The sequence below is a fragment of the Erythrolamprus reginae genome, chromosome 2 (assembly GCF_031021105.1).
Source record: "Erythrolamprus reginae isolate rEryReg1 chromosome 2, rEryReg1.hap1, whole genome shotgun sequence".
Taxonomy (NCBI): domain Eukaryota; kingdom Metazoa; phylum Chordata; class Lepidosauria; order Squamata; family Dipsadidae; genus Erythrolamprus; species Erythrolamprus reginae.
Window position 1 is genome coordinate 30,738,999 of NC_091951.1, and position 18,319 is coordinate 30,757,317.

At 42.3% G+C, this 18,319-nt stretch overlaps 1 protein-coding gene across 4 annotated transcripts; it reads left to right on the forward strand.

The window, feature by feature from the left end:
• Window positions 1-510: 510 nt before the first annotated feature.
• Window positions 511-18,018, forward strand: LOC139163106 (zinc finger protein 271-like). Of its 4 annotated transcripts, none has more exons than XR_011558408.1 (7): window positions 519-1,017; window positions 4,426-4,576; window positions 9,417-9,521; window positions 10,517-10,615; window positions 14,360-14,461; window positions 15,984-17,424; window positions 17,609-18,018. XR_011558408.1 is itself a non-coding variant. In XM_070744053.1 (6 exons), the coding sequence occupies exons 2-6, from the start codon at window positions 4,543-4,545 to the stop codon at window positions 17,357-17,359; spliced, it is 1,716 nt and encodes a 571-aa protein (XP_070600154.1). In that variant the 5' UTR covers window positions 511-1,017; window positions 4,426-4,542; the 3' UTR covers window positions 17,360-18,018. The 4 variants fall into 4 exon arrangements, 2 of the variants coding, with proteins under 2 accessions (XP_070600154.1, XP_070600156.1); XR_011558409.1 differs by having other exon boundaries at window positions 4,445-4,576; XM_070744053.1 differs by having other exon boundaries at window positions 511-1,017; window positions 15,984-18,018.
• The last annotated feature ends 301 nt before the right edge of the window (window positions 18,019-18,319 follow it).

The window sequence follows — 18,319 nt, forward strand, 5'->3', positions numbered from 1 at the left end:
ATGGTGGAAGGTCTTATTTAACCCTCCTGAACCTTATTTAACCCTTTGACATATTTAAATGTTTCGATCATGTCCCCCCTTTCCCTTCTGTCCTCCAGACTATACAGATTGAGTTCATTAAGTCTTTCCTGAACTGAACACAGTTCCAAATGTGGTCTCCAAATGTGGTCTAATCATGTCCCTTCCTATGTGCAATGCCACACTGGATGATGAAAAGTGTTGATTTAAACTGCTGCTGTTCCAAACTCCTTTTTTTAAAAAAAAATGAAGACATTATCAGTCGTTTTGACTACATTTGTAAGATGTCACTGTTCTTCTCGTGTTACGTGTATCGCTCTGTCTAGTTGCAGAAGATTCTTGTTTCTGGCGCCCGGCCGCTTTTTAAAAAAAACTCCCCATCGGCTTGCCTCAGACAGAAGAGCAGGCTTTCCTCAGATGGATGGAACGCGCCGGGCCTCCCGCCCCTCCCTCTCCGCCTTTTCCAGGCCTTTGGCTCGGCTTCAGTCACGTGACGGGAAGCGGGGAAACCCGTCCGCAAAAGCAGCCAGGAGAGTCCGGGGGATGCGCGCCCCGTACTTCCCACCACCAACAACAACCCCGCCCTCCTCGCGTTCCTTGCCCTTCCTTTCATCCGGCGCTTGACCCGGATCAATTTTTAAGGCGCTCAGCCAGTCTCCCCCCCCCCCTTTCGCAACCCTCCCCTCCCCCCGAAGCAGCCCTGGGATGGGGGGCCGGGCTGCCTCCTGGCTGATCTGCACGCCGAAGCAATTGCAGCCTTCATGCCAAGGGAGGGAAGGAAACGAGACGTCCCGGGGTCTTCGTGCCTGGTTGGCTGACGCTGAGCTGGACGGGGGCGCGACGCGTATTTTGCACGAAGACTACAAGCTTCCCAAGGCTTTGAGCCCGGCGAACCTTGGAAGCTCCGTGGGGAAGAAAGCGGGAGAAGAGAAATTGCAGCAGCAGTAAGAGCAGCAGCAGCGGATCTTCCGAGCGGGCAGCGATTCGGTGGCCACGCGGGTGAGAGTAACACACACACACACACAAAACACACGCACGCAGGCACGCACACACCTCTACACCAATCTATACAAGGAAGATTGGACTACCATTTGTCCGAAATAGTGTAGGGGGTGAACAGGGGTTGGACTAGATGCCCTACAAGGTCCCTTCCAATTATAATCTAATGAGAGGTCCCCAAACTTGGCAACTTGAAGACTTGTGGACTTCAACTCCCAGAATTCTCCAGCCAGCATAGCTGGCTGGAGAATTCTGGGAGTTGAAGTCCACAAGTCATCAAGTTGCCAAGTTTGAAGACCTCTGCTAATCTAACCAGTTTCTGAAGCCACAAACCCATTCATCTCCCTTCCCCATTTCTAAAGCCTCTGCTAACCCTATCTTTAACTTAATTTAATTTGATTTAATTGATTTATATGCTGCCTAATCTGCAGCACTCAGGGCGGCGTACAAAAATAAAATAATACAATAATACAGTAAAAATCAAAAATGAAACAACAAAAAATCTGTAACAATAAAACCCCCAGGACTAAACTATACAATCATATACTCATACATACCAAGCGAACCATTGGCTTGTTCGGTATGGCAGGAGGGCTCTATTTGCTTGTCTATGCGATGGGACATACACAAACACACACACACACACGTTTCTGAAGCCAGCACCCCCATCCACCTCCCCTCCCCATTGCTACAACTTCTGCCAACCCTATCCTTGTCCAGGAAGACAGAAGGTGTTCACCAGATTTTACATCTCTTGTTTGGGTTCTCACTTGCTGAGTGTGTCATGTTGTCTTAAACCATTCAAAGAGTACAAATCATAGTTTTCATAAGCAGGAGTTTAATGTGTTGTGTGAACCCAGCCAGAGAGACTTTCCTCAAGTGGTGTCTTCCAAATGATGGCATTGTTAAGAATTATCATCCAATAGGATGCCAGTACTCTGCTAAAGCTGATCCTTACAATGCTATAAAACTGGTTCCCAGTCCTTATTGATATGTATACCGCCACCACATTGTGAAAACTTTTGAGGATCGCCATAACAATCAAGGATCAGTAGTGAGATGCATACAGGACAAATACTGGGATACATATTACTGTCCCGAATGGTTCAAACAAAATCCAAACCTCAACCAAAAAATGACTTTAATGACTCTTCTTTTTACAATTTAAAAAGGCTGAGATTTTGTGAAGGTAACTGCTCTCACTGTTTGTTAGTGTTGTTGCCTGAAGCCATGCAAGATTCAGGATGAGACGGTCAGAATCATGTGAAAAGTAATGATCCTTGAATTAGGTGTCATTTTTTTAGTAATTATTTTTATAGACAATCTGTAGTGCAATTGTCCACGTGGATACTGTCCTCCAGTATCCACATGGAAGATCAGGGGTTCCCGGATCACAGGTTGGAAATCTACGGAGAGGGGCGGCGTACAAATTTAATAAATAAATAAATAAATACTGTAATCCAGTGTGTTCAAAGTTGAGACAACTAGAAGCGCAAAGTTGAGAGAATTAGAAGCTGATAGTGTGCTGCTTGGCTAGTGCAAGATCTCCTGATCATTCCAGTTTAGAAAAAGATCAAATAGCTGGAGGTGGAAAAAATGTAAAGGTCATTAGTTGAACATAAGAAGAGCCATGCTGAATCAGGCCAAAGCCCATCGAGTCCAGCATTCTGTGTCCCACAGTGGTCTACCAATTGTCCATGGGGATCTTGAGCAGAAAGAGAAGGCAAGACCCTCCCTTTCCTCTGACCCCCAACAAATGGTACTCAAGGGAATCCTGCCTGCCTCAACCAACATAGAGGCAGCACATGGATAATTGTTCCCTTAACTTTCCTTTTGTTTCTTACATATCAAAAGAAACCGGTTTTTTTGTTTATTTGTTATTTTTTGGCATTTGTTGCAAGTCTTATCTGGTTCTGAGCCTTTCTCTGTCCTTGTAGATTCGGGCTATTTGTTGATTATTTTGCTGTAGTTACAAGCCGCTTTATCCATTTTTTAAATACTTGTCCTTTTTGTTCCTTAGCTACTCAGAATGTTTTGTGCAACAATGATTTTTAAATCTTGATTTGTTTGAATCAGTCATGCATTAAGTTAGGTTATGAAGCATTAAAAAAGGCTGGATTCATTGTTCAAGGCAAAAGACAAATTTGCTTCCAGTGTAGAACTAATCTGCTGCCCCAATAGTTTTCCACATTACGAACTTTTCTTCTGATTGATTGATTGAGCACAACTCATCTTTTCATTCTGATGCTATTCTCTCACTTATTTCTGTCTGGAAAAAAATATAACAGGCAAGTAGGATGCTTGGCTGCATAGCTAGAGGTATAACAAGCAGGAAGAGGGAGATTGTGATCCCGCTATATAGAGCACTGGTGAGACCACCTTTGGAATACTGTGTTCAGTTCTGGAGACCTCACCTACAAAAAGATATTGACAAAATTGAATGGGTCCAAAGACGGGCTACAAGAATGGTGGAAGGTCTTAAACATAAAACGTATCAGGAAAGACTTAATGAACTCAATATGTATAGTCTGGAGGACAGAAGGAAAAGGGGGGACATGATTGAAAGATTTAAATATGTCTAAGGGTTAAATAAGGTTCAGGAGGGAAGTGTTTTTAATAGGAAAGTGAACACAAGAACAAGGGGACACAATCTGAAGTTAGTTGGGGGAAAGATCAAAAGCAACATGAGAAAATATTATTTTACTGAAAGAGTAGTAGATCCTTGGAACAAACTTCCAGCAGACGTGGTTGATAAATCCACAGTAACTGAATTTAAACATGCCTGGGATAAACATATATCCATCCTAAGATAAAATACAGAAAATAGTATAAGGGCAGACTAGATGGATCATGAGGTCTTTTTCTGCCGTCAGTCTTCTATGTTTCTATATTAGATTTAAAGAGGAGGTCATTTTTATATAGAGTTCGTAGCATCTTTGGTGCGCTCTGAACTTGCTTGCTTGCTTAAAGATGTTTCATTACCCAACTTGGTGACATCATGTGTGAGTGTGTTCGTTAGAAGCTTGGACACACAAAGTTTGCACGGAGCTAAAGAAGTATTTCCGGAATTTGGAAGAAAAACACAATTTTATCTGTGATTACACAATTTATTGCTATAGATTATGAATGATCACTGGAGACATTTGGAAAGAGCAGCCATTGGTCCCTGCATTCAAAATGGCCAAGCCTAATTGGAGTAGATTCCCCCAATATGGGTGCCTAGAACTGGAGTAGATTTCCCCAATATGGGTGCCTTTCAGATAGCTGACTTCAACATCTGATATGGTCAGTAAGGGCTACAATGTGCAAGGAATTCTGGGAAATGTGGTCCATGCATGGATTGCCATGGGGGGGGGACGTAATAGAAAGCCCTTTGCAAATTCTGAAAAATCTTTATGCTGAAAACAGGTGCTGCTTTTGTTTGAAGGATATCAGGCAACTTCTGAAGATGCGACCCTGTGCATCTTGTGAAGGAGGACCCACAGACTTCTGAACTGAAACTCATGAAATTGATTCTGGGCAGATATGCAAGAGAATTCCAGGAAAATGTCTTCGTTGGGTAAGGATTTCTTTCTCCTCTTACGGATTTGAAAGGTATTGTTTATGTTGTTTTGTGGGCCGCACACTGATCAAGGGACGTCCCTTCCTGAAATCACATTTCCATGTTTGTTTTTAACCTGAAGATGAGTTAAATCCTCGTAGAGTAAAATTAACTCTCCATGCTCAAGGAACAGGAAGGGGTAATCCTTGTTGATCACCCGAGCTGTATCTCTCATGTTCATTGTTAGCCCAGTGGTTCTCAACCTTTCTAATGTTGCGACCCCTTAATATACCGTGTTTCCCCGATAGTAAGACACCCCCAATTGTAAGACGTATCGGAAGTTTCAGGGGGGTCGGCTAATATAAGCCATACCCCGAAAGTAAGACATATGTCTTACTTTCGGGGAAACACGGGGTTGCCGCCTCCCTCTCATAGCTGTGCGGCGCCTCCTGCCCACGTCCCCCTCCATACGTCGCCGCGTCTGCAGGAACGGGTGGTGGGGCGCCACGAAGGGCGGCGCTTGAAAGCCACCACGGTGCCGTTGTTGTCCTCACGGCGCAAAGCCACACAGTCCCGGATCGCTTGCTTCCCCGGCCACGGGGCTTTTGAGGGAAATAACAGTCCCTCCTGGGGGAGAAGCAGGGGACAGGCTCTCGGAGCCCTTGAAAGGACCCCCCCCCCTTTCCACCCCTTGTCGCCCGAGACGAGGTCGGGGCGCTTCCTTCCCATTGGCACTCTCTTCAGATCCTCCTCCCCTCGCTCTGGGTGAGCAGCGCGGCGTGGCGGCGGTGATGGAGGAGGAGGAAGAGGAGGAGAACGAGGGCGAATATAAGACATACCCCGAAAGTAAGACGTAGTGGGGCTTTTGGGGATAAAAAGAAAGTAAGACACTGTCTTACTTTCGGGGAAACACAGTAGTTCCTCATGTCGTGGTGACCCCCAACGATACGTCTAGTGCCAATTCTCCCAATAGAGCTTTAAGCTGATTGGCAGGAAGGTCAGAGGGATACCCCCATTGTAAACAACGGATTGGTTGGATTGTAAAAATATGTTCCAAGGCGCCAGAATAGAAGCTTTAGTTCCTAACCGCATGGGAAATTTGTCTTGCGAACATCATGGGAAATTTGACCCCTGTGAAACGGTCGTTTGACCCCCAAAAGGGTCCTGACTCCCAGATTGAGAACCACAGGCTTAGCCTCTCTTGGTTATCCTGCCCCTGTTCCGCCCTGCCTACAAGCCGTCCAAATCCTGAAAGGCCTTGGCCTGACCTGGCCTACTCCTCCCCATATTCCTCCGAAGCCAACAATTGATCTCCATGTCTCCAGTTGCAGCTCATCTTCCTCCATAGATTCAGGCTCAGGTGAGAGGCATGACACTATGCCTCCATTGCTTTTGCAAGCTAAGCTAACACGATTCTTGACAAATGTATCTTTTTCTTTTATGTACATTGAAAGCATATGCACCAAGACAAATCTCTTGTGTGTCCAATCACACTTGGCCAATAAAGAATTCTATTCTATTCTATTCTATTTAGTTGCCTCTTAGCTAACCATTAGCTAGTTTGTGTTCTGGTTTCTGGTAGAACTTTAGCAATTACAAATAACTCTTACTAAATGCAGCATTTCATAAACAAAGAAACTCCATTTTATTCTTTTTCACTGCGTATCCTGTGGATGCTGTCAAAGTCCTTGGTGAAGACGATGTCTTCAATGGGGCTAAGAGCAACCCAGCCCTGTGGGGTCACTCACGAATGCGAATCCTAGAAAGGAGACTTGGACACATTCTCTCTCTGGGTGAAGTGACACGGTATAGAGCCATGCACCTCTTTTTATTTGGGAACATAAGGAAATGGGGATAATTACACGTACATGTCAAGTGATACATCCAATAACATAACTTCAAACATATCTTTGAGTTCTGCCTATTCCCACAAATATCACAAAACAATTTCCTAGAAACTCTTCCTCAAAGCAGATGTTTCTCACACCTAATTTCTCTGAAGCCTTCTGCCTTATCTCAACTAATCTTCCTTAATCACCCTCTCATCCTGTGTATGCTTCAGGCAATGTAAATCTCCCCCTTTGATCGTATAACGTCCTGTCTGGAGTGATGTAAACTTTGTTTATTAGTGAGATGTTTATTGAGCCCTTTTGTTTCCCTGTTGTAATTACCAGGAATGCAGACTAGGCAAGTTTAGTGCCCTCCTATCCTGGATTATAATAAGCAGAGCATTTTTATGCTAGAGGTCCAGATATATATAATTATAATACAATCCTATTCTAACATATTTATGCTATACTGCAACAGTATCCAAATACATTTCATGCTAGCACATTTCTCTCAGCCCGTTATCTTTCTTAATTGCATTTCTCGCATTCCTTCTAGCCTTCTCCAGTTAGCAAGATTTATGTCCTCCCCGCATGATGTAAAACAGCAGAACTGACTGTTAATCAACACAGAATACTTTTGCTTACTTGGGAGTGGAACGAAAAACTTCCATATTTCTCTTTGCAACGTTGAAACTCCACCCTTCTTCCCCACTGACCCACTGACGTACCAAATACATCACTACAGTATTTAACCCATTTCTCCCCTTGATATCTTCTTCCCAACACCTGTTCTTTACGTTTTTGGGACCCTTCTGAATTTAGGATTTACCCATCGAACCTCACTAGATCCTGTACTCGTAGCCCCATCCTGTGGCTGGCCTCCCACCTGTTCTATTACCTGTAACCCCGGGCCCACCACTAATTCATAAACACTATCTGTATCAGAGTTCTCAATTTCTTCATCATCCACCACCTGACCAGGAATATGTACAACAGTCTGCAGATCTTCTTTCTGTCTCTCAGATGGAAATACCTGCAGCTCTTTTATTGGCCTCAAAGGCTGTTAAGGATGTTATTTGTAAATGGTAGATGTGAGCAATGTCATATACTGTATCCTCCACACACCAACATAAGCCCTTCATGGCACCGGACCAGGATACCTGCGAGACCGCCTTCTGCCGCACGAATCCCAGCGACCGGTCAGGTCCCACAGAGTTGGCCTTCTCCGGGTCCCGTCGACTAAACAATGACCCAGGGGAAGAGCCTTCTCTGTGGCGGCTCCGACCCTCTGGAATCAGCTCCCTCCAGAAATTAGAACTGCCCCTACCCTCCTTGCCTTTCGTAAACTCCTCAAAACCCACCTCTGTCGTCAAGCGTGGGGGGACTGAGACATCTCCCCCTGCCTATGTAGTTTTAGTGCATGATATGACTGTATGTATGTTTTTTATATTGGGGTTCCTTGTTTTTAGATTTTTTAAATATACAATTGCTATTTTAGATTTTAAATTATTAGATTTGTCAATACATATTGTTTTTTATCACTGTTGTGAGCTGCCCCAAGTCTGCGGAGAGGGGCGGCACACAAATCTAAATAGATAGATAGATAGATAGATAGATAGATAGATAGATAGATAGATAGATAGATAGATAGATAGATAGATAGATAGATAGATAGATAGATAGATAGATAGATAGATTAGATTAGATTAGATTAGATTAGATAGATAGATAGATAGATAGATAGATAGATAGATAGATAGATAGATAGATAGATAGATAGATAGATAGATAGATAGATAGATAGATAGATTAGATTAGATTAGATTAGATTAGATAGATAGATAGATAGATAGATAGATAGATAGATAGATAGATAGATAGATAGATAGATAGATAGATAGATAGATTAGATTAGATTAGATTAGATAGATAGATAGATAGATAGATAGATAGATAGATAGATAGATAGATAGATAGATTAGATAGATAGATAGATAGATAGATAGATAGATAGATAGATTAGATTAGATAGATAGATAGATAGATAGATTAGATAGATAGATAGATAGATAGATAGATTAGATAGATAGATAGATAGATAGATAGATAGATAGATAGATTAGATTAGATTAGATTAGATTAGATAGATAGATAGATAGATAGATAGATAGATAGATAGATAGATTAGATAGATAGATAGATAGATAGATAGATTAGATAGATAGATAGATAGATAGATAGATTAGATTAGATAGATAGATAGATAGATAGATAGATTAGATAGATAGATAGATAGATAGATTAGATAGATAGATAGATAGATAGATAGATTAGATTAGATTAGATAGATAGATAGATAGATAGATTAGATAGATAGATAGATAGATAGATTAGATAGATAGATAGATAGATAGATAGATAGATTAGATTAGAATAGATAGATAGATAGATAGATAGATAGATAGATAGATAGATAGATAGATAGATAGATAGATAGATAGATTAGATAGATAGATAGATAGATGATAGATAGATAGATAGATAGATAGATAGATAGATAGATTAGAATAGATAGATAGATAGATAGATAGATAGATAGATAGATTAGATAGATAGATAGATTAGATTAGAATAGATAGATAGATAGATAGATAGATTAGATAGATAGATAGATGATAGATAGATTAGATAGATAGATAGATAGATAGATAGATAGATAGATAGATAGATAGATAGATTAGAATAGATAGATAGATAGATAGATAGATAGATAGATAGATAGATAGATAGATAGATAGATAGATAGATAGATAGATAGATAGATTAGATAGATAGATAGATAGATAGATAGATAGATTAGATAGATAGATAGATAGATGATAGATAGATAGATAGATAGATAGATAGATAGATAGATAGATAGATAGATAGATAGATAGATAGATAGATAGATAGATAGATAGATAAATAAATAAGAAAGAGTCAGCGGTGTCTTCTTTTTCAATATCTTTCCCCTCTCTCTTAATTAGAATTCCCTCACGTGACAATAAAGTTAGAAGACAAAGAAGATGTCTCATGGCTTCCACATAACCAGGTGGCAGAAGGAAGTCAAAGTTTTTCCGTTGATCATTCAGGTACGGAAAGAGTAACGTAGATTTGTGCCCAGTGTTTTTGAAAGGTCCACAGGATGAAGCTAGACAAATTAGATAAATAAATACTTTATTGTCATACTGTGTATACACATACAACTGTTGTGGTTAGCTCTGCCCCTGCTCCTGCCCCAAGGACTGGGGATGTGGGGGAGACATCCACATGCTGCAGGCCTGTTTTGCCCCCGGTGGAATCTGCTGATGAAGGCTCCTCTGACCAAGAAGACATGAGTGACAGGGAGGAGGAGAGTGTGGCAGACAGCTCAGAAGGAGATCAATTATCTAGCTCCTCCTTGGATTCGGAACAAGAGTTAATGATACAGCCACGCATGTGGAGAGCGATGGATAGGCAACAACAACTGAGAGATTATTATCAAATAAAATGAGGCCACCTGTGGTTGGGTGGGGCTGTGGTAAGTAGTGAGGCTGCTATAAATAGCAGCCTGTGGGTTTGGCCATTGTGGAGGATTATCTGATTGTTGTGTTTCATGACTGCTTTACTGACTTTGACTTTTTGTGTGCTGATTTTTCCCCGCTTTGAAACTAAACCAGAGCAAAGTGTGTTTCACTTTGTGAAAGAAGAAGGACTGTGAATTGCCTCACAGCTGCCAGCTAAGTATCACAGAACTGATAAGGGACTTGTACAAATGATCAGTTTGTTTGGAGACGAGTGCTCTTTGCTATACCAAAAGAGGGCTTGGTTTAAGTGACTTTTCATTATAAAGAACATTGTTTTGAATTTTCAAACGTGTGTGTGTCTGAAATTTGTACCTGTGCATTTTTTGGGAGGATTCTACCAGAGAGCCCGACAGAACAACAACGAAAGTCACATGATGCGAGAGACCAGTCCCAACACACAGAGCAATCCAAAAAATAAAAAATAAATTAAAAAACATCTGTAAGACAACAGCAAAGCACAGGGCACACTGAGAACCTTGATATACAAATAACTCTCATCTGTTTGTTTTCTTTCTATGTAGGATTTCCAGTTCCCAAATCTGAAGTGATCCATGGGAAAGATCCATGGATTCCAGAGCCTGTTTCACAAGAAAAGGAAATTCCAGTTGATTATGGTTCCGGTACGATTAACTATTGAGCGAATTATTGCGATTAATCTAGATTTCCCACATCAGGAATTTCTTAATCGGAGCGCCACTGAAAAGACCAGGTTGTGAAGAAAGTCTTCCATGTGGTTACTAAGAGTTGACATTAAGTTGATGTCACATCAATTAGTCAATTAATCTAGCTTTCCCGCATTAGAAGTTCTCTTAATTCTAATCCATTACAGTCTGTGGCATTGATCTAGACCAGTGATTTTCAACCTTTTTTGAGCCGCGGCACATTTTTTACATTTATGAAACCCTGGGGCACATTGAGCGGGGGGGGGGGGGCGGCTAAAAAAAGTTTGGACAAAAAAATTCTATCTCTCTCTCTCTCTCTCCCCTCTATTTCTTTCTCCCTCCCTCTTTCTCTCCCTTCCTCTTTCTTTCTCTCTCTCCAACCCTCTTTCTTTCTCTTCCTTCCTTCCACTCTTTTTTGCTCTTTCTCTCTCCCACCCTACCTCCCTCTATGTCTTTCTCTCTCTTGATCTCTATCTCTTTCTCTCTCTCTCTCTTGCTTTCTTTCTCTCTCTTGTTCTCTCTCTCTTGCTTTCTCTTGTTCTCTTTCTTTCTTGCTTTCTTTCTCTCTTGTTCTCTTTCTCTCTTTCTCACCCTTTCTCTCTCTTTCTTTCTTTCTCTCTCTCTCTTTCTTTCTTTCTCTCTTGCTTTCTCTCTTGCTTTCTTTCTCTTTCTTGTTCTCTCTCTCTCTTGCTTTCTCTTGTTCTCTTTCTTTCTTGCTTTCTCTCTTGTTCTCTTTCTCACCCTTTCTCTCTCTCTCTTTCTTTCTCTCTTGCTTTCTCTCTCTCTTGCTTTCTTTCTCTCTCTTGTTCTCTCTCTCTCTTGCTTTCTCTTGTTCTCTTTCTTTCTTGCTTTCTTTCTCTCTTGTTCTCTTTCTCTCTTTCTCACCCTTTCTCTTTCTTTCTTTCTTTCTTTCTCTCTCTTTCTTTCTTTCTCTCTTGCTTTCTCTCTCTTGCTTTCTTTCTCTCTCTTGTTCTCTCTCTTGCTTTCTCTTGTTCTCCTTCTTTCTTGCTTTCTTTCTCTCTTGTTCTCTTTCTCTCTTTCTCACCCTTTCTCTCTCTTTCTTTCTTTCTCTCTTTCTTTCTTTCTCTCTTTCTCTCTCTCTCTCTTGCTTTCTCTTGTTCTCTTTCTTTCTTGCTTTCTTTCTCTCTTGTTCTCTTTCTCACCCTTTCTCTTTCTTTCTCTCTCTTTCTTTCTTTCTCTCTTGCTTTCTCTCTCTCTTGCTTTCTTTCTCTCTGAGCTTCGCGGCACACCTGACCATGTCTCGCGGCACACTAGTATGCCGCGGCACACTGGTTGAAAAACAGTGATCTAGACTTTGGGAAACCAAGTTCAGTTTTTAATTCAGCCATTAAGATTTTTATTAATATTGATTGTTTCCTCATTGCTTACTTGACCCCTAAGACAATCATTAAGTGTTGTACCTCATGATTCTTGACAAATGTCTCTTTTTCTTTTTATGTACGTTGAGAGCATATGCACCAAAGACAAATTCCTTGTTTGTCCAATCACATTTGGCCAATATTCTATTCTATTCCACTCTATTCCATTCCATTCCATTCTCCCCCGGGCCTATACAATTTATGTATGGTATGTTTGTGTGTATGTCTGCTTTAATAACGGGGTTTTTCTTTTAATGTTTTTAAATTATTAGATTTGTCATGAATTGTTTTCTTCTTGTTGTGAGCCGCCCCGAGTCTACAGAGAGGGGCGGCATGTAAATCTAATAAATTTAATTAATTAATTAATTAATTAATTAATAAAATTCTATTCTATTCTGCCATTGGATCATCTCGATTTGAGGATAAATCAATGGGAGAAATAATCATGATCGTATTTTGAAGTTTGTTAAGACAAAAATTACTTTTCTTTCCCTCCCTTAATGTGGTGCTTGGTAAAATGTGCCCTTTCTGAAATCACTGTGTGTTTTTTTGGTGGGGTGGGGAACTATCTTTCACCGTCTAGGCCAGTGTATTGTCCCCCAGAACTGTTGGCATTGCTGTTCCCAGAATTCCAAAGCATCAGGGCAAAGAGAATTCTGGAAGTTGAAGCAAGCGTAAAATGCTCCCGGTTCGCTCGTGCCTGTCGGTTGTCAGAAAGCTGGTGGCAAAGGCAGCGCAAGGCTCCACTCACTGCGCGGATGCTGCAATTTGGGTTCTTTTAACCTCCGTGCATGCGCAAAGAGTAAAACAACCCAAATGGCGGTGTCCGGGCAGAGCTTCGCGCTCCCTTCGCAACCGGCTCCCCAACAACCAACAGGCACGAGCGAACGGGGAGCATTTCACCCCTGAAGTTGAAGTCCCTGTACACCTGAAAAAATGTAGGTCGGAAACAGTTTATTAATTGGACTTGTATGCCGCCCCTCTCTGTGGACTCGGGGCGGCTAATTTCCCCCCCCCCCCGCTTCGTTAATACCTTTTGTTATTTCTAACATGGTTGTAACTCTTTTAATTAGAATTACAGTGATACCTCATCTTACAAACGCCTCGTCATGCAAACTTTTCAAGATACAAACCCGGGGTTTAAGATTTTTTTGCCTCTTCTTACAAACTATTTTCACCTTACAAACCCACCGCCACCACTGGGATGCCCCGCCTCCGGACTTCCGTTGCCAGCAAAGGACCTGTTCTTGCGCTGCTGGGGTTCCCCTGAGGCTCCCCTCCATGGGAACACGGACTTCTGTGTTTTTGTGATGCTGCAGGGGAATCCCAGCAGCGCAAAAACGGGCGCTTCGCTGGCAACGGAAGTCCGGAGGTGGGGTTTCCCAGCGAGGGGAGCCTCCGTGAAATCGCAGCATCGCAAAAACACAGAGGTCTGTAGGTGGGGTTTCGAGGACTTGGGTCCTTTTGCGATGCTGCGATTTCACTGAAGCTCCCCTTGCTGGGAAACCCCACCTCCGGACCTCCGTTGCCAGCGAAGCGCTTATTTTTGTGATGCTGGGAGTCCCCTGCTGGGATTCCCCTGCAGCATCGTAAAAACACAGAAGTCCGGAGGTGAGGTTTCCCATGGAGGGGAGCCTCAGGGCAATCCCAGCAGCGCAAAAACGGGCGCTTCGGCTGGCAAAAGGGGTGAATTTTGGGCTTGCATGCATTAATCGTTTTTCCATTGATTCCTATGGGAAACATCATTTCGTCTTACAAACTTCTCACCTTAAGAACCTCGTTCCGGAACCAATTAAGTTTGTAACACAAGGTATCACTGTATATAGAATTCATTACATTAGAATACAAACTGGATTGACAATTTCATCCATTCTCTCAATCAATTTACAGTTACTGTATCCAAGTATAGTCTAAATTTCGAATATTTCAGTGCATAAGTTCTGTGAAGGTATAATCTGTGTGAAGTTGCATTTTAAGTTTTGGTTACCAACAATCCAAACTTGTTAAGAATATCTGGCATAAATTACCCTGCAATATTTTATGAATAACAATACTACTGAAGGTAAAAAATTAACAGTTTGGTTAACTTTAAATAAGCTGTTTTTTATTCTTTGTTTGGCAGTCTTGGGCAGATCTTTAACATACATCAATACTATGTCTCTTTAGTAGTTCAGGTGTTTTCAGACAATTTAATATATATTTTCAAATCAGTTGTTCTGAATTATTGCATAAAGTTCTGGGATTTGCCCAGGAAATTGTAGATATCCTCCAGTTGCCAGTTACCAAAATAACATTGTTATCATGTCTCATTTCTTTCGATCAGAGCTTCCAGATGTAATAATAAAGCTGGAACAGGAAGAGATTCCATATGTTCCCTACCCCCAGGTTTCGGAAACTAGTGTGACATTCAAAACAGTCCAATCAGGTAAGTGAGATTAATTTACTCCATTAAGTTTTATCACTAAGAAGAAAGAATTGTGCTGACCTTACCTCAGATTCCTTCTTAGAGCCAGTTTGGTTTAGTGTTGCAGGGTAGAAACTAGGTGATAGTGAATTTTAGTCCTATCTTAGGAATGAAAGTCATTTGGGTGATTTTGGATTAATCAGTTGGAAACACTGAGTTCTAGTCTCTCCGTAGGCAGGAAAGCTTGCTGGGTAACTTTGGGTCAGTCACCCTCTCTGAGCCCAATCTACCTCACTGGGTTATCGTTATTGTGGGAAAAAGAGAAGGAAGAAGGAGTATTAGAGACATTGGCCACTTTGAATTTTTTATTAAAAAATAATAAAGATAGGATAAACAAATAAATAAGGAATGTAATGGTCCTTCTCAATCAAATCCTTGCTTTCCTACTTAATCTCTTTCCGGAATGCATTAAGTAAGATGTAGCTTCTGAACCAAGATTCTCAACTTGGATTCAATAACATGACGTAAACACTGTGTGTGTGTGTGAGAGAGAGAGAGAGAGAAGAGAAGTTTTTACTTCTGCCGCACGAATCCCAGTGACCAGTTAGGTCCCACAGAGTTGGCCTTCTCCGAGTCCCGTCAACTAAACAATGTTGTTTGGCGGGACCCAGGGGAAGAGCCTTCTCTGTGGTGGCCCCAGCCCTCTGGAACCAGCTCCCCTCAGAGATCAGAATTGCCCCCACCCTCCTCGCCTTTCATAAGCTCCTTAAAACCCACCTCTGCCATCAGCATGGGGGAACTTAGATATTCCTTCCCCCTGGGCCTATACAATTTATGCATGGTATGTTTGTGTGTATGTTTGGTTTTTAATAAGGGTTTTTTAATGGTTTTAAATATTAGATTTGTTACATGCTGTTTTTATTGTTGTTGTTAGCCGCCCCGAGTCTACGGAGAGGGGCAGCATACAAATCTAATAAATAAATAAATAAATAAGAGGAGAGAGAGATCCATCAGGTTCCATATTCATTCTGCTTTAGAGGATCTGAGGTGCCAAGTTGGAGAAAGACCTTGATCTGGGACACAAACTACATTATGATTTAACACATTTAACAGAATCCTTCAGGAGTTAGGCGAGTCCTCGTAGAGGGGCGGCATACAAATCTAATTATTGTTATTATTAATTAGATTATTGAATATATATGTTATGCTTCAGTATACATAGACTGTGTTTATTCATTTATTTATTTAATCTAATTTATATAATAATAATAATAAATTATTATTATTATTATTATTATTATTATATAAATTAGATTAAATAAATAAATGAATAAACACAGTCTATGTATACTGAAGCATAACATAGATCTTAATGATCTTATTTCCATGAATTAGTCAAGATATAGACTGAAACGTCTGAGAAGGCCAAAATCCTGTCACAACTCCCCCAAACATTTTGATTCCTCCCTCTCCCCCCCCCCCCTTGCTGAAACTCTAATCCTGGCTTGGTTTAAAATGAACATGTCTTTCTTTATCCCAATAGGAGGCGGCCATGACAAAATGTTGCCAATACCATTTTACTCCGGCTGTGTGAGACGTTTCCCTGACAAACCTGACCGTGTCAAACAAGAGAACCAGAACGCGGTGGAGAAGCCCCACAAGTGCTCTTGCTGCACCAAAACCTTTCTGAAGAGGTCCAACCTTCGTACCCACGAGAGAATCCACACGGGGGAGAAGCCATTCCGCTGCTCCGAATGCGGCAACAGCTTCAGCGATGGTTCCAGTCTCATCAGGCACAAGAGGAAGCACACCGGGGAGAAGCCGTACAGCTGCTCGGCGTGTGGGAAGCGGTTCAACCAGAGCTCCAGCCTCATCAGGCACGAGCGGAGTCACACGGAGCAGAGGCCCTACAAATGCTTGGAATGTGGGAAGCGGTTCAACCAGAGCTCCACCCTCGTGCGGCACGAAAGGATCCACAGGGAACAGAGGATGTACAAATGCTCGGGCTGCGAGAAGAGATTTATTCAGAGCTCCAGTCTCCTGGCTCACGAGAGGATCCACCGCGGGGAGAAACCTTACAGCTGCACCGCTTGCGGGAAAGGTTTCTCCCAGAAATCTAACCTTCTGATTCACGAGATGAAACACACCGGTTTGAAGCCGTTCAAGTGCCCGGACTGCGGGAAAGGTTTCAATCAGAATTCAAGCCTCGTCATACACCGGAGAATCCACACCGGGGAAAAACCGTATAGTTGCTCGCACTGCCGGAGGCCTTTCAGCGACAAGTCGAGCCTTAACAAACACGAGCGAGCCCACCGAGGGGACAAACCGTACAAGTGCTCCATCTGCGGTAAAAGTTTCGTGCGGCGGTCTCACCTCTTGACTCACGAAAGGATCCACACGGGCGTGAAGCCATTCAAGTGCGCGGACTGTGGGAAAAGCTTCAGCAGCCGGTCGCACTTGATCAGGCACGAGGGGACGCACACGGGGGAGAAGCCCTACGATTGCTCGTTCTGCGGGAAGAGCTTCAACCGGAAGTCCAACCTGACGAACCACGAGAGGACCCACACGGGGGAGAAGCCTTACACGTGCTCCGATTGCGGGAAAAGCTTCAGCGACAGGTCCAGCCTGATTAAACACGAGCGGATCCACACCGGGGAGAAGCCGTACAGCTGCACGTCCTGCGAGAAGAGCTTCAGCGACAAATCGAGCCTTATCAGGCACGAGCGGATCCATACGGAAGAGAAGCCGTACAAGTGCTCCGATTGTGGGAAAGGATTCAACCAGAGTTCGAGTCTCATCGTGCATGAGAGAACCCACACGGGCGAGAAACCCTTTAAATGCTCTGACTGTGGGAAAGGCTTCATTCGGAGGACGGTTCTTAATAAACACGAGAGGACCCATGCTGAGGAGAGACAATAAAGAACAACGACCCCAAGTTGTTAACACAGATTCGGTTATGAACTCCTAGATCTTCTGATTTGACAGTACACTTGCTGTTGGAACGAATGTAGGCTAGTCATAGAGCTGTGCACTGAGAAATGCCTTTATTTCTGTGATTTTAGATAGCCTTAGAGCAGAGTAACGGCAGCTTTAGGACCTGTGGACTTCAACTCCCAGAATTCCTAAGACAGCCATTTTATGCTGGCTCAAGAATTCTGGGAGTTGAAGTCCACAGGTGGTAACGTTCCCATAGTTGCCTATCCTGGCCTTAGAGAGATGTCTCTCCTTGCCTTCCAAGCCCTTTGTCGTCACGTGACATGGAGATTGATGCATAGGCCACAGGTCAACACAGAATTCCCTGTTTAAAGGCATTACGTCGAGTGAATTGCAAATATGCTGGATTCTGCTGCTGGAGTGTAATTCTGATATTATTCCTCTATGGAGATCTGTCGGTGTATGTCATAGAGAGGAGATGCGCAAGACAGTCTATTAACAGTGAAGGATAGACTGGAGGATTGTGGGAAAGTAAAAAAGGGGTGTATGATGGGGAAAATAAAAAATGGATTGTAAAGAATTATGAACCTAAACTTAGAAAAGAAACGGCTGCATTAAAAACCATAAAAAGTACGTTTTTAACATTTAAGTGTTGTTATATATGCCATCGTGGATAATAGTCATTAGTAACTCTTCCTTAAGACTAAGACTATATAGAGTGCTGGTGGGACCACATTTAGAATACTATGTTCAGTTCTGGAGACCTCACCTACAAAAAGATATTGACAAAATTGAACGGGTCCAAAGATGGGCTACAAGGATGGTGGAAGGTCTTAAGCATAAAACGTATCAGGAAAGACTTAATGAACTCAATCTGTATAGTCTGGACTCTGGAGGACAGAAGGAGAAGGGGGGACATGATCGAAACATTTAAATATATTAAAG